Source organism: Nelumbo lutea, chromosome 5 (assembly GCF_056320005.1).
Source record: "Nelumbo lutea isolate HS-2025 chromosome 5, American lotus-T2T, whole genome shotgun sequence".
In the NCBI taxonomy this organism is placed as follows: Eukaryota; Viridiplantae; Streptophyta; class Magnoliopsida; order Proteales; family Nelumbonaceae; genus Nelumbo; species Nelumbo lutea.
In genome coordinates this window covers 33,524,503-33,540,440 of record NC_142688.1, presented here as the reverse complement: position 1 = coordinate 33,540,440, position 15,938 = coordinate 33,524,503, and the positions used below count along the sequence as shown (strand labels likewise).

Below are 15,938 nucleotides of genomic sequence, written 5' to 3'. Positions count from 1 at the left end.
TGAGAGACTCGCCTTCCTGATTGTTAAGATGTAACCATCTTGCAATATTAAATAAACTATACAAGTTAATGAAGAATAAGGCATACCTTCAATGTAGAGTCCTTGCTTCCACTTAAGAGGAGCCTACTGTCAGCAGACCAGCTGTAGAGAAGTAAAGAAGGTGCATCTTAGCCATGGAACATGGGAAATGAGAATAGAGGTAAAAGAGGAAGGAGAGCAGAGGGGAGTTATATCTGACCTTATCTGGTAAACTGGTCCCACATGCCCTCGAAAAGCTGCAACAAATTTCCCTGTGGTACCATTCCATAACTTGACAGACTTATCAAAGGAAGCACTTGCCACCCATTGCCCATCAGGAGAAAAGTATACGTGGTTCACAAGCTACAAGATACGTGAACTTTCAAGGCTATGTGCTTGAACACATAAAAGAAAGAACTATGGTCCAAAGAGAAAAGATTTTTGCCCAATGCAGAACCAAGAAGCATTCCCACTTCAGATGAAACCATTTATTTTACAAGAAATGGCATGATAAATAGATAACGACTAATTTTACCTGTTGGTGGCCTGTCAAACGAGCTTTTGGGTGCTTGCTCACAGCTGGCTCCCAAAGGATCATGGTAAAATCATCAGACCCTGAAACTAGTCTTTCAGGGGCATTGCCTCTCATTTTGTTGTACCTTTCTAGAGCTACCTAACATGGCAAACAAAACTACATAGTTAATTAGATGAGAGAGGGAGGGGTAGATCTTTCAGGTACCCTACAGAGCAAAAATCAAATCGTGGAACAAAAAAGTATTGATACGTGACGTGGGATGCACATGAGCTGATATTCATGGTTATTTGTGATTTACTTCAGCCTCAACTTGTAACCAGAGAGAAAACTGTCTCAAGCTCATCACTCAACTTATTCTGGGTAGATAAAAGGAAAAAAATGATCAATATGATAATACTTTATTAGAGGCAAATAAGAAAGTTATAACAGGGTGAGAAAGTTTTCCCCAAAATACAGTTTTACGGTTATGCCCAAAACATTTGATGTCTCATAGCCCCTTCTTTAGCTAGAGTATCCGCCATCCCATTTGCTGTTCTTCTCACCCATTTGAAAGTAACATTCAACTCCCTTACAATGCTCTCAATCTCCCTAAATGTGTGCCTATAGATCCAAGGGATTTGGGTACTACATCTTGTCCAGGAGATGACCACCTGTGAGTCCCCTTCCACTTACAAATTAAGGAATCCAAACCGCTTGGCAAACACTTTTTCTGCTGTTCTTCTATCAGTGCATCTTCATTTTCTAGAGACCCTGAATACATAGCTAACACCTTTCCACCTGAGTCTCTGAATACACCTAACCCAGCCACATCTTGGTTACCAAGGAAACTTTCATCAAAATTAAGCTTCACAAAATTTATTGCCGGTGGTCTCCATTCCATAAAGATTTTTTCCTTTCCTTGTGCTGATATAGCCACTTCTTTCCAAGTTCTCAGAATGTCATTCAATAAGAACACTTGGAAGTCCTCCAAAGTTTTCACCCAGTGAGAAGCTTTTAACTTTACTATTTCGAAGATTTCCACCACTGATCTACTTTTCTACATTGAAGATTCTTCCATTTTTCTCTTCCCAAATAGTCCATAAAAAAGCAGCCCTAACTGTTTTCATAGCAATCTTCCTCTTTGTTTTGGTTGCCTCATGAAGCTAGGGTCAAAGACGCCCACCACCTCCTGTGGAGGATTCCACATGCAGCCAAAAAGAGAACAAAGATGTTCCCAAACACAAAGCACAAAAGGGAAGAAAAGAAAGAAATGGGAAACAGTTTCACCATTGCATTTGCAAAGGATGCACAAGTGAGGGGAAAGGCACTCATTTGGCTTTCTTTTCTACAGCACAATCACAGGTGATGATCTTTCCAAGGAAGACTTCCCAACACAAGGCCAGAATCTTTGGAGGGATTGGCTTACTCCAAATTTCTTTCACCAGGAAATTTGCCCCCGAGGTAGAAGGCTGAATTGAGAAGTTAAAGAAAGAAGCACAAGTAAAAAAGCCATTTGGGGACATTGACCACACCCTGGTATCCTCTACATTTTGATCCAAGAAAACCGAGTCAAGTATGGCCAAAAGAGATATGAGAGACTCACATTCCAATTCCCTAAGACCCCTACTGAACTCAAAATCCCAATTTAAACTAGAGGCAAAGAAACTCAAAAACTTAGAAATGGGTTCAGATTTGTAATTGGAAAGTGCATAAAGCAAAGGAAATTGGACCTTTAAAGGATGTTCACCTATACAAAGGTTTAAGGTAGAAAGGACAGACCTCATAAATTGCTTTCCAAGTTGAAGCTGAATTTGCATAGGGTGCCACCTTTGTCCCAGCCATTGTCTGAAATACCATGAATGCTAGCAATGACCTTGTGCCAGAGCCTTTCTTTCTAGGGGAAACCTCCATAACCACTTCCCTAGGAGAGCAGAATTCTGTTGGACTAAATTTAAGCCCAAGCCCACCCTTCTCTTTAGCCTACAAACTTGTTCCCAATTCACTAAATGGTCTCTTATCAACTCCAGGTTCCCAAAGAAAAGCTCTCATTAATTTTTCCATTTGCCCAGCAATTCTGGAAGGGATACAAAAGGTCAACAAGAAGTAAATGGGAAAGTTAACCAAGGTGGCTTTAATCAGGGTTATCCTTCCTCCCAAAGAAATGTTACTCCTCTTTCAGAGTGCCAATTTTTGTAAATCTCTCAACCACAAGCTTACAAAAGCTCTAATTTCATGGATTTCCGCCCAGGGAAGTCCTAAGTACTCTAGGGGGCAGTTTTTTACTTCACAACCTAAGGCCTCTGCTATTCTGACAATTTCTCAAAGGAGCTAACAAGAAGTTTCAAGTTCCTAAGGGCTTCAGGGCTGTAGTCATCACAGAAAAGAATTAAAATCATTCGCAAACTACAAGTGGGTAAACACGACCTCAACCCTTCCCACCATCCCAGTCCCTTATTGAATTTTCCAAATCTGCCATACTAAACATTCTGGTTAGAACCTCAACAATCAAGGTGAAAGGGAAAGGGGATAAAGGATCCCCCTATCACAATTCTCGCTTAGCTAGGAAGAAATCTCTAGCAGCCCAATTGATCAAAATTGAATAATGCATTGAGCCCATGCATCCCTTTATCCACTTTTTCCACCTTTCTCCCAACCCAAACTTTTCCATAACATCAAGAAGGAAAGGCCAATCCACCAAGTCATATGCCTTCTCTAAGTCTAGTTTACAAACAAAACCTTTTCCTCTTTTTTCTTCTTTTCAGCTACACTTTCATTTGCTACTAAATTTTGGTCGACAATTTGTCTTCCCCACACAAAGGCACCTTGAGCTTGTGAGATTATTGTGGGTGACACCCTTTATAGCCTACTTGAAAGGACTTCTGCAATTATTTTATAAAGGCTTCCCACAAGACTTATTGATTTAAAGCCCCTTGGAGTTTTGGCTTCCTTTTTCTTAGCCAGTAACATGATGAATGTGGCATGTGTTCCTGATGAAACCTACCTTTTTTGGTGAAACTCATCAAACACTTCGTTTAGGTCCAAAGACTTCGTTCTATTTTAGACAATTGAGCTTCTCCTGTATTTGACCATTCACTTGCCTCAACCAACCAGGATTTTCCACCCAATGCCACATCGTCATCTTCTCCCTCTGCTTGCTTACAAAGCTCAGACTCCATTGCTGTAAGGATTCAAGCTTCATAGACTGTTTTTTCTTTATTTCTTTTGAAGGACTACACAAAAGGGGGTAGCCCATCCCCCAACCCAGGTGCAGGCGTGATTCGATCCCAAGTCTCCGCTATGACGAATAGGAGACCTTACCAACCAGCTGGTTGGCACCTTGCAGCTTCATAGACTGTTCCATCTACCGTAACTTCAACTATTCGCGGTACGCTTTTTGGCTTAATCCCTACCAGGCTTGAACGAAGCTGCTTGAAGGTTTGAACAGTTAAGCTCCTCAAGCACACCACTACATAACTGAGCTATTTTCTTAAAGCTCGAGACAACCAAGTGGTGGAATGGCAGCCCCACGATTTTCACCTTTGGGTTTTTTACCATTGCAATAGAGTTAGTAGCAAGGCTCCATCTTTGGACACTCATAGATCCTTGTTCAGTTTGAATTTGGACTGCAAAAAAAAAAAATCTCTCGGAAGGGTCTAGGTATCTAAGATGACCTTTCGGTCACAGAATGAAAATATCAAGAGATTTTCTTTAATATTTATCTCCTTTTAATGGCTCCAGCAACCTTCTTCCAATCACTTATTGGTTTACTTGCTTCGGAAACGAGTCTTTTGCTCCAGTGGTCCCTCAAGTCAGTCATTCTAAGCTTGGGTGATTTAACACAATAGGACAATTGGATTTCCTTGCCCTTCTCTTCTTCCGACACTGGAGTTTTAACTCCAATAGAATGTTGTTCCATCTGAAACATTTGTCTCTTGCCCTGAAAGTTGTCTTGTCTGTTGGCATTTTGGATCATCATCCCTCTATAAATCCTTTCCCCTTATCTGGAAGTCCTGTAGATTTTCCAAAATTATATTCCATCCTTTTCTCTGTTTTCCCATCGAGAGGCATATTAGTTGCTTCTTGTCTTTCCCAAACCATTTTCCTAGAATTTCTCAGGTTTTTCTTCAATTCCTACACTCTGAATGATTTGCAGGCCCCTACTAGAAAGCACGTAAGCCACAGTAGAAATTCCTCCGCTAGAAAAATCATAGCCATTTTTCCTTCTCACATCTTCAGCCACATCTGACCTTTTGATCTAACTTCTTCGAGAATGAATGTCTTTGCCTCCACCCTCACTACTCTTCTCTAGTTTCATGTGGACACGAAGATGTCTTCTCCATCAAACCTTTGTAAATGTAAAAAAAAAAAAATTATTGAGGTTGTGTTTGCTTCTTTCTGAAATGGACATAAAATTTTTCAGGCTGATTATTTCTTTTTTGATAAATCAGGCTGAAATTTTTTGGTTATTATCTTTTCCACTTTTAAGATGAAAACTTTGTTTTCCCCGCAATTCACATCGAAACAAAATAGAAGAGGTGGAAAACAATGATTTCTCTATAAAAAGGGGGGTAAAGATAATTTTAGTCTGAAAAATCTTATGTCCATCTCAAAAGGAAACAAATGAAGTGTTAAGAGAAAAGAGTGGGAAAATAATATAAGAGCAACATTAATTAAAAGGGGGACAGTAGCAATATAAATGGGGAAACCACATGAACAAGAAATAAAGCAATGTCATGTAGAAACCTTCTTAATAGTATGCTCCAAATGTTGAGACTGATCCCCATGCCCTACCAACCTGAAGCCTACAAAAAGCATTCTCTATATCTACCTCAAACTTAATTTTAGGATAAATATATAGATCCCTTGAGGCTCTCCAAAAAGGACCAAGTCTTAACAGTACCATTGGATTCACCTTCTCCAGTGGAGCTTGAAAAATGCTCTTATTGTTGCCCATACAAAATCCAAACACCCAATAAGTAGTCAGCTAAGGTTGTCAAAAGAAGATCCCTCAAAATTAATTTTTACAGTGCATATAGGAAGGAAATCCATTGCACCCACTTCTCATTAATATGATAAAACGTGAGTAACCAACTCCAGCCAAGGACAATATCTTCAGGATTAAGTCCCTTAAGCTTTGGGCACCAAAAGCAACTCTAATCAAGGATCTTCCACTAAACCATTTACATTTATGTCATATTTTTTTTTTATTCTTGTTGTCAATTTCAAATAAAATAACTGCCAACATATACCTCAAAACAGATGTGGCCCCTTTCCAAATGAATAAACTACACCATTGACAAGCAAGCTCCTAAGGGAGTGCCCAATGGAGACCAACTTAAAAATGCAATACCAAATAGCATTAGCCACTTTGCAGTCAACAAATAAATAGCTGAGCATGGCACATGTGCATCAAAAAGTCATGGAAGGTTGCAGCATGTTGCAACTGTTAGTGTTTTTGTGGTAACCTTGTCAAAATCACCTTAAACATTAATTGAGCAGAACTAAAACTGGAAGACGGCTTCGCAAAGAGAGAGGGAAGGTGCAAGAGGGCAGCCAACAAGGAGAACCAATTCTCATGTCAGGTTCATTAGAAAACATGTGTATCTTAAAGAGTCAAAAAGAGATCAATTTTCCATTTCAAAGTCTCTTATATCTCCATAGAAGTTGAGGGGCCAAAAGACTTCAGAATAGGAGGGTTTGCGGGGAAGAACTAGGAATAATAGGATTAAAGCAACCTTAGGACAACAAAATCTGAAAGCAAACATGAATCGGACATAGAGGGAAATACAGCTAGACAATACATCCTTACAGAACTTGATAATACTCATCTTTCATATCATTCAAACAACTTAGACAAATTTACACTTGTGAGTGTTAATAAAGAATGTCCTTGTCTACACTTCAAATATAAATTAACAAGAAAGATGGTATTATGTATACCTAATAGCTGTGTAAATCCAGAAAAAATAAGTACGCATGTAGAGCATGCTACAAATTGTAATTGAACAGCTAATCTGCTTGACTACAATCCCCCACCCAATGCCAAAAAAAAAAGAAATAAAGAAAAATAATGGTAGAGTGAAAGAGAAAAATATAAAAGAAACCACATCATGATATAGGTACAAATTAAACCACCAACCAAGGAAATACAAAATTAAATAACAAAATCCACACCTAGGCTACTAGAGTTGGTACTAATTTACTCGTATAAAAAAATTAAATTCATAGTAATATCAAGAGTGTAATATAATTATCAAACCATATAAAAGAATTACCTGCTTCATTTCCTCTGGAGACGAATATTGTTTTCCAATATGATCAAATGCCCCTGTACGGAGCACATATTCTGTGCTCAATGCAAGAGAGTTAACCCAGTGTCCATGTCCCTGAAATCAAAATCAATTATGCAGGAAAATGTGATATTGGAAGAGTTGTGAAACACATGCAATAATTCAAAAAATATAGAAAAAGAGAAGAAAAGAAAGAAGAAATAAAGGTTTCAGTAGAGGTTTGTGGAAGAAGGAAGAAGAAAAGAAGGGAAGAGAAAAGTGAAGAGTTCAATCCTTTATCTCTATCCCCCGCAAGATATCTTTTATTCTCATAATTCTACACTCAGTACAATTCCCCAGATGCCCTTTATGGAGCGGCCAGCACTAAAGAAATAATAAAACAAAACAACAGAGGCCCATAACTGAAAGAACATAAGCTTATAACATAACTTAAAGAAATAAAGACACTAAGGCCCATTCAGCCCATTCTCACTACACTCCCCCTCAAGCTGAGCATAGATGTCAATCATGCCCAGCTTGTTTACTTAATGTTGAAGCTTTGCTTTAGGGACTCCCTTAGTTAGAAAATCTGCTAGTTGCTCTTCTGATGCAATGAAAGGAAGGCACGTCTTTCCTGAAGCCACTCTCTCATGTATAAAATGTCTGTCTACCTCGATGTTCTTAGTTCTATGATGTTGAACCGAATTGTGTGCAATGTTAATAGAAGCCTGGTTACCACAATATAACACCAATGGCTTGTCACATGAGACACCCATCTCATCAAGGAGAGATCTAAGTCATAACAACTCAAAATCCCCATGGGCCATATACTCTACTTCAACTGAAGATCTAGCAACTACTAACTGCTTTTTACTCCTTCAGGAAACAATATTCCCAACTACCATAACACAATAACCTGATGTGGGCCTCCTATCATTATTACCTGCCCAGTCGACCTCTATATATGCTTCTACCTTCATGTGAGCATGTTTAGCAAATAGTACACCCTTCCTGGGAGTTATCTAGTACCCTTTCTATAGCATCCATATGTGTGTCTCTAGGAGCATACATGAACTGGCCGGTTACAATCACAGCACACGAAATGTCCTGATGAGTCATACATAAGTAAAGAAGCTTCCCTAGCAACCCCTAAAACACTCCCTTGTCAACTAAAAGTTCAGCATCATTAGTTGCGAGTTTATGATTCACATCAATAGGGGTGGAGGCAGGTTTATCACCAAACTTTCCTATCTCAATAAGAAAATCTAGGACATACTTCCGCTGCAAAATAAAGATACCATCTTTGGACCTAGCAATCTCACTGCCCAGAAAATACCGCAATCCCCCCAAGTCTTTAATCTAAAAATCAGAATTGAGGAACTTCTTGATATCATTAACTTCTTTTGTATCACTGCCAATAACAATAATATCATCCACATAAACAATTAGAAATATGACCAAAGTATTCTTCCTCTTAACAAAGAAGGTCTGATTTAATTGAGTCTGAATGTAGCTGAACTGAACAAGAGCAGCTCCAAACCTATCAAACCAAACACGTGTTGATTGTTTCAAGCCATAAAGTGACTTCTTCAATCTGCACACCTCACCTTGCATCCAATGTTATAAAACATAGAGGCATGACGCGAGGGCATTCCACTACCCAAAGGCATGAGGCGTAGTTTAAAAATGTAAGAGGTGTTGAACAAAAAAAGGTGTAAGCCTCCTTAAGAGGAGGTGAGTCAAGAGGAGGGAGGAAGGGAAGGCACAAGAGATCTTTACCTTCCCTTTCTTTTCTTTTCTTTTCCTTTCCTTTCCTTTTTTTCCTTTTTTCTTTTCTTTTCTATCTTTTTATATGAGGTGTGCATGAGGCACATGCACATGAGGTGTACGCCTCTAGCATGCCTCATGAAAAAAGTGTATGAGCGTAGGCCTCTTGCACCTAAGGCGTTCACCTCAAAGGTTTTAGCGCCTCACCTACAGGCACGCCTCTAGGCATACGCCTCCCACGCTTTTTAAAACATTGCTTTCATCTCCTTACCATATATACCAAGGGGAAGGGACATATATACTTCTTCAGTGAAATCACCATTCAAGAATTCATTCTAACATCAAACTGATAAAGAGGCCAATCACAAGTCATTTCTAAGGATAAAAGAACTATCACAAAAGTCATTTTAGCATCTAGATGTGCCTTATATCTCTCAATTGACCCATCTGCAGGATACTTGATAGTGTAAACCCACTTGAACCCAATAGATTCCTTCCCAGCTGGCAAGTCAACAACAATGTTTTAAAATGCAGAGACATGACACAAGGTGTTCCACTACCTAGAGGCATGAGGGGTTGTTCAGAACATAAGAGGCATAAGCCTCCTTATGAGAAGGGGGTGAGGAAGGGGAGGAGGAAGAAGTGGGAGGATCTCATTTTGCTTTATTTTTAATAAAAGTCTTTTATATTAAGAATGAATGAAGATGCATACAACTAGTTGAAAGGGAGAGTCTAGTCGAAGTGGAGGTGAGCAAATGACATTTTTTATAAAATACTTTCATATTGCTATAGTCCCCACCTTTTAATTAATGTTGCTTTTATATTATTTTCCCACTCTTTTCTCTTAACACTTTATTTGTTTCTTTTTGAAATGGACACAATTTTTTGGACTGAAATTATCTCTACCCCCTTTTATAGAGAAATCATGGTTTTCCACCTCTTCTAATTTGTTTTGATGTGAATTGTGAGAAAAACAAAATTTTCATCTTAAAAGTGGAAAACAAATTGGGCTACATTAAAAGGGGGTTATGGGTCGCCCTAGCCAATCCTTTTCTTTTCTTTTTCTCTTTTTTTCTTCTCTTTCTTTTTCTTTCCCTTCCCTTTCTTTTCCCTTCCATTTTTTCCTTTTTTTTTTGTCTTTTTATATGAGGTGTACATGAAGCACATAAGGCGTATGCCTCTAGCACGCATCTTGAAAAAAGCATATGAGGTGTACGCCTCAAAGGTGTCAGTGCCTCTAGCATATGCCTCAAGGCATTTGGGGGGCGCCTCCCACACCTTTTAAAACACTAGCCAACAATATCCCAGGTATTACTTTTATGAAATGCTTCTATTTCAGTCCTTATAACATCCCTCCACTCTAGTTTGCCTAAGACTTCAGTCACTGACTTTGGAATGGGTTGAGAGGAAGGTTAGAAAGTAATAGTAGGATGGGGACAACAAGCTATAAGAAAGGTGTTTGGAAATGCAATGAATTGTACATTTCCTCTTACCTTTTCTCAAGCAATGGCTAGGTCAAGGTCTAGAAACGAGGGTGATGGTGGTGGAGATGTCAGACCTACCCTCTCTTTGGTGAATGGAAGAACCTAAGACTCAACTAGAGATGTGGGACCAACCTACGTTTGCCTTAGCCTTTGCCATCAATACCACCTCTAAAGAATAGGATGTTTGGTGAAAACTAGAGGACTAGCAGGAAGAAGGGGAGGAGAATGAATGGAAGACCTCGAAGGAGAGGATCCCACCAATCAAGAACATGAAAGAAGTCTTGCTGAAATCAAGGAATGCATATTGACAAGGATTATTTCATGATTAAAATCTTCACACTTGTTGTCCGATTACTCCTTTGATGACTTAAAGAGAAATTGGGCTGCAGTGGCTGCTACAGTCTCTACCAAGATCAAATCACAAGCTGAATGGATTCCCCCACCGGATGGTGTGGTAAAATTGAATTTTGATGGAAGCTACCAAGGTAACCCAGGGCCATCGGGAATTGGTGGGATTCTGAGAGACAAAGACAACAATATGTTGCCTCTATTTTCAAGACCAGTGGGTGAAGGTGATTCAATAAGGGCAGAGCTACTAGCAGTGGTACAAGGTATACAAATGGCTAGTCAAAGTGGAGTAACAAATCTGCTAGTAGAAATTGATTCCATGGTAGTAGTAGGCTGGCTAATTAGCCCAGAAACAGCTTGTTGGGGCTACCGGGATCTGTTAAAGAAAGTTAAATGGATGACAAGAAACATGACTCAGGTTTCAGTGGGTTAGAAGATTAGCAAATGCAATGGCTGATTCTCTGGCCAAGCAGGGGGTGTCAAGGGGAGATCTATTTTGGGCTACTTTGTAATTGTGTCTCAGGCTTGGGCAGTTTTGGTGTATATGGTTCAGTCCTAAGGGGGGTAACATCCCGTGCCTCCTCCTAGGCTGATTGTATTTTTGTTATTTGATTTAATAAAATTACTCTCATTTATCAAAAAAAAAAAAATAGAGCGGGGGCAACTATGGAGGGCTCAACATAAGAATCAACTAGAGTTGGGATGAAAAGAATGAAAAAAGAATTCAAGAGAACTCTCCCCCTAAAAAGGATGACTATAAAACGGGACCGACTCTGCAAAGGTGACATCCATGGAAACAAATCGAGTGGCACTAATGGGATCAAAGCAAATAGTAACCTTTCTATGTGGAGGCATAACCAAGGAAGACACACAAAGGAATGTGGACATAGCAAGTGCAAACAAAGACACGCAAAGGAATGGAGAAAACCTCAACACCAAGAAAGAGCACTACAAAAGGAGACTTTAACCCCAAGACTCGGGAAGGCATATGGTTAATAAGATAACTGGTTGTTAAAACTATATCACCCCAAAAATTCACAAAAAATTGAGTAGCAAAATTTCCTCTCCACTACTCTATTTTGTTGTAGAGTACGAGCACAATAACTCTGATGAACTGCCCCAAATTTTTCATGGTAGGAAGTAAGATACTTCTCAAATATTCCTTAGCATTGTCAGTAGAAGTTCAGGACTGTTATCAATCTTGAACCCTAATGGATTTCAGGATCGAAGATAAGAAGGAAAGAAAGAAGAGAGAAGAGGAAGAGGGAGGAGAAGCAGTAGAACACAAGGGTTGAAAGGAGGAGCAGAAGCTTAATGTTCTGCCGCCGCCACTTTAATTAATATTTAAAGGTTATGCTCATTACATGGAAAGGACAGATCTGCCCTTAGTCTTTACATAACAAATAGAGCAAAACAAAGAATGAAATAAATAACAACTGAAACAACTAAATGACCAATAGCTAACCCTAGGCAAACTAGAACATCTTCTACCCTACGAACACAGTGGGACCGCAACTGTGGGGCCCACATCAGTGTTTTCTACACTCCCCCTCAAGTTAGGAATAAATGTTTATCATTCCCAACTTGGATAGATCTGCCTCTAGCTTCTTCCGTGATACAGCTTTAGTGAGGATATCTGCCAGTTGCATATTGGAGGTGATGTATGAGAGACACACTTCTTGTGATGAGACCCTCTCTCGTACAAAGTGTCGATCAACTTCAATATGTTTAGTCCTGTCATGCTGCACTGGGTTGTGTGCTATATTAATAGCCGCTTGATTATCACAATACAGCATCAAGGGCTTCTCATACTCAATACCCAACTCCTCAAGTAGTGATCTCAGCCAAAGAATTTCAGCCACTCCATTAGACATTGACCTGTACTCAGCTTCAGCACTAGATCGAGAGACAACACTCTGTTTCTTACTCCGCCAAGAAACCAGGTTACCTCCCACGAGAGCACAACATCCAGAGGTAGACCTTCTGTCATCAACACTCCCAGCCCAATCGGCATCCATATAGACTTCCACCTTCATGTGGTCATTGTTCTTGAACAGTATACCTCTACCCAGGCATCTCTTCAAGTACGCTAGTATTCTTTCTGCTGCTAGAAGGTGTGTGGTTCTAGGAGAATGCATGTACTGACTAATAACACTAACGGCATAACTGATGTTCGGTCGGGTAAGGCATAGATATAGGAGCTTTCCCACTAACCACTGGAACATAACTTTGTCTTCAAGCTGCTCCCACTCTCTGCACTAATCCTGTGGTTCTGTTCAATGGGTGTATCTGCAGGTTTGACACCTAACTTTCCAGTTTCAGCCAAGAGATCTAACACATATTTCCTCTGAGAGACAAAGATCCCCTGTTTAGATCTAGCAACCTCAATACCCAAAAAATATCATAGTGTACCCAGATCTTTGACCTCAAACTCTTGATGAAGGAGCTGTTTGAGGGACTCAATCTCATGGTTGTCATTTCCTGTCACCACAATATCATCAACATAAACTGCAAGTAGTGTCAGTGACGACTCCACCCTCTTGATGAACAGTGTATGATCTGACTGGGCCTGTACATAACCGAACTTCCCAAGGGCTAGTCTGAATCTGTCGAACCAAGCTCTAGGTGACTGCTTCAAACCATACAATGCCATATTGAGCTGGCAAACCTTCTTACCTGCCTCTGTATCATAGAATCCAGGAGGCAACTACATGTAAACCTCTTCCTGCAAGTCCCCATTCAGGAAAGCATTCTTAACATCCATTTGGTACAAAGGCCAAGTGTAGCTTGCTGCAAGAGATAATAGAACCCGAATGGCGGTCGTCTTGGCTACCGGGGCAAATGTCTCCAAGTAATCTATACCATAAGTCTGAGTGAACCCTCCACTCCGGGGCAAGTCAACTAGCTCCCAGGTATTATTTTTCAACAAGGCATCCATTTCAACTTGCATTGCACCTCTCCACTCCGGGACTGATAGGGCTTCTTGCACTGTTCTCGGAATAGGGACATCAGCAACGGAGGTGAGATAGGACCTGTAGGAGGGAGATAGGCGATCATAGGACAAAAACTGGGAGATGCAGTGGGCTGTAGATGTGGTGCAATGCCGTTTTCCTTTACGGAGGGCAATGGGAAGGTCAAGGTCATCTGCAGAGGGTGAGGTAGCAACAATGGAAGGAGTCTCTGTGGACCCTAGTACTGTAATATCTGGACTTGGAGCCGCAGAAGAGATTGTAGCTGGCTGGGACTGCTGATGACCGGGATCAACCTGCCTGCATCGCCTATGATAGACTCTCAACTCCCAATCCCTTTGACCACCCTCGCTACTACAGCCCTCATCACCAACTGGAATAGGTAAGGGAACAGCCCCAAAGGTATTAACCCTGTCCTCACTGCACTCCCCGTGAAGAAAAGGACCCAAATCTCTACGCTCACTACTCTCCCCCTGAGGAGAGACCCGAGAATAGTAGGGTGTCTCCTCAAAGAAAGTGACATCCATGGATACAAACTTCTTCCCTGAGACAGGATCATAACAACAATAACCCTTTTGAGTTTGTGCATAACAAAGAAAGATGCATTTGGAGGCCTTGGGTTGAAACTTGGAGTGATGGGGACCAAGAAGCTGAACAAAACAGGTACAACCAAATGTCTTAAGGGGAATAGTGAACAACTCCTCATTGGGGTATAGAAGGGAAAAAGGAGGTTTCATATCAAGAACCCGACAAGGAATCCGATTAATAAGATATACCGCCGTAAGGATAGCATCACCCCAGAAGCGAATAGGGACATTGGAGGTAAACATAATACTTCTAGCCACCTCCAAGATGTGCATATTCTTCCTCTCTACAACCCCATTCTGCTGAGGTGTATGAGGGCACGTGCTCTGGTGGATAACCCCATGATTAAGGAGGTACGATGCCAATGGCTTAGCAAAGTATTCCTTTGCATTATCAGATCTAAGCACTTTTATCCTGGCATCAAACTGTGTTAGGATCATTTGGTGGAAGTTTTGGGTCAAGACAGGCACCTCATCTCGTGATCGCATAAGATAAACCCACGAAAATCGGGTGTGGTCATCAACAAATAGCAAAAAATACCTGCACCCCCCCATAGAAGGAATGTGATATGGCCCCCAAACATCAGTATGCACAATATCAAAAGAACTATTACTCCTTTTATTACTCAATGAATAAGAGTTTCTACAATGTTTAGCAAACTCACAACTTTCACACTTCAATTGAGATGACTCAACAGACTCAAACAAAGTAGGAAACAGACTCTTCAAGGACCGAAAAGATAAATGACCAAATCGGTTATGCCACAACATAACCGGACTCACAACTTGAGAAACAAGTAACTTCTTATCTACTGACTCTTCCCGACGAGAACTCTCCCCGAGCAGATAGATCCCATTCGTCTAACAGCCAGTCCCAATCACCTTCTTCGTCTCCATGTCCTGAAAAACACATCGGACAGGAAAGAATGTTACTGAGCAGTTCAAATGTTTGGTAATACTACTAACGGAAAGGAGGTTAATATCCAGTTTAGGAACATGCAAGACAGAGGACAAGGATATAGTATCTGACAGTTTGATGTCACCCATGCCAGAAATAGGGACAAGAGAGCCATCAGCTATAGATACTTTATCCCTACCAGAGGATAAGCGATAAGTAGTAAACAAAGAGGGCAAGCTAGTCATTTGGTCGGATGCACCTGAATCTATTACCCGACACGGTTCAGTAGTACCTGGAGCGGAGGCATGGTAGGCTGAGGCTCGAGTACCTGAGTGTGCAAAGGCCGATGTAGCCGGAGCTGATGATCACTGCGGTAACTGAGCTGAACTGCCAACTTCCTTCTCCAATTGTATTAGAGCAGCCCGAACTGCAGCTAAGGTCTCTAATGGTGTGCCTCTCGTGCCAGATGAGGATGTTGAATCAGTAGTCGTAGCCACATGAGCATTACACTTTTTATTTCTCAACTTTGTCGGGACCAAATGTGGATGCAACTTCCAACATGTTTCTTTTGTGTGTTTAGGTTTCTTGCAATGCTAACACACCACATCCCTTTTATCTTCCTTCTTTCTGTCCCTCTCTGAATCACCCTCTGTTTTGGGTTTGACAGCTACCAAGGCAGGTGTAAGCGGCTAAGGTTGCATCATGACTTTCCTCCTGGTCTCTTCACTGTGCACTAAGGAGTATGCCTGAGAGAGGGTCACACTATCTCTGGTCAAAATCTACTGCCTCACAATATCACATTCTGAATTCAGTCCTGCCAGAAACTCAAACACTCTGTTTGTCTCGATGTGCTTTCTATGTATCTGAGCATCTTTGGGACTCTCCCACTCAAGAGTCCCTAAGTGATCAATCTCATGCCACAGGGACTTTAAGGTAGAGAAGTAGACCGACACCGGTTTCTCTCCCTGTTGAAGGGCATTCACCTCACATTTCAACTCATATGCTCTGGCAACATTAAGGGGTTGGGAGTAAGTCTCTTTCATCACATTCCATATCTCCTTGGCTGCCTTTGGCCATAAGTAATTTC

At 40.8% G+C, this 15,938-nt stretch overlaps 1 protein-coding gene across 1 annotated transcript in view; it reads right to left on the bottom strand.

The window, feature by feature from the left end:
* The window catches only part of LOC148851579 (WD-40 repeat family protein / notchless protein), a 65,361-nt gene that overhangs the window by 1,799 nt on the left and 47,624 nt on the right, over window positions 1–15,938 (bottom strand). The window contains exons 9-12 of the mRNA XM_088945237.1: window positions 6,808–6,918; window positions 554–691; window positions 239–381; window positions 87–141 (exon numbers count right to left, since the gene is read on the bottom strand). Of these exons, the coding sequence (XP_088801363.1) occupies window positions 87–141; window positions 239–381; window positions 554–691; window positions 6,808–6,918 (447 nt within the window). The remainder of the gene's footprint in view (window positions 1–86; window positions 142–238; window positions 382–553; window positions 692–6,807; window positions 6,919–15,938) is intronic.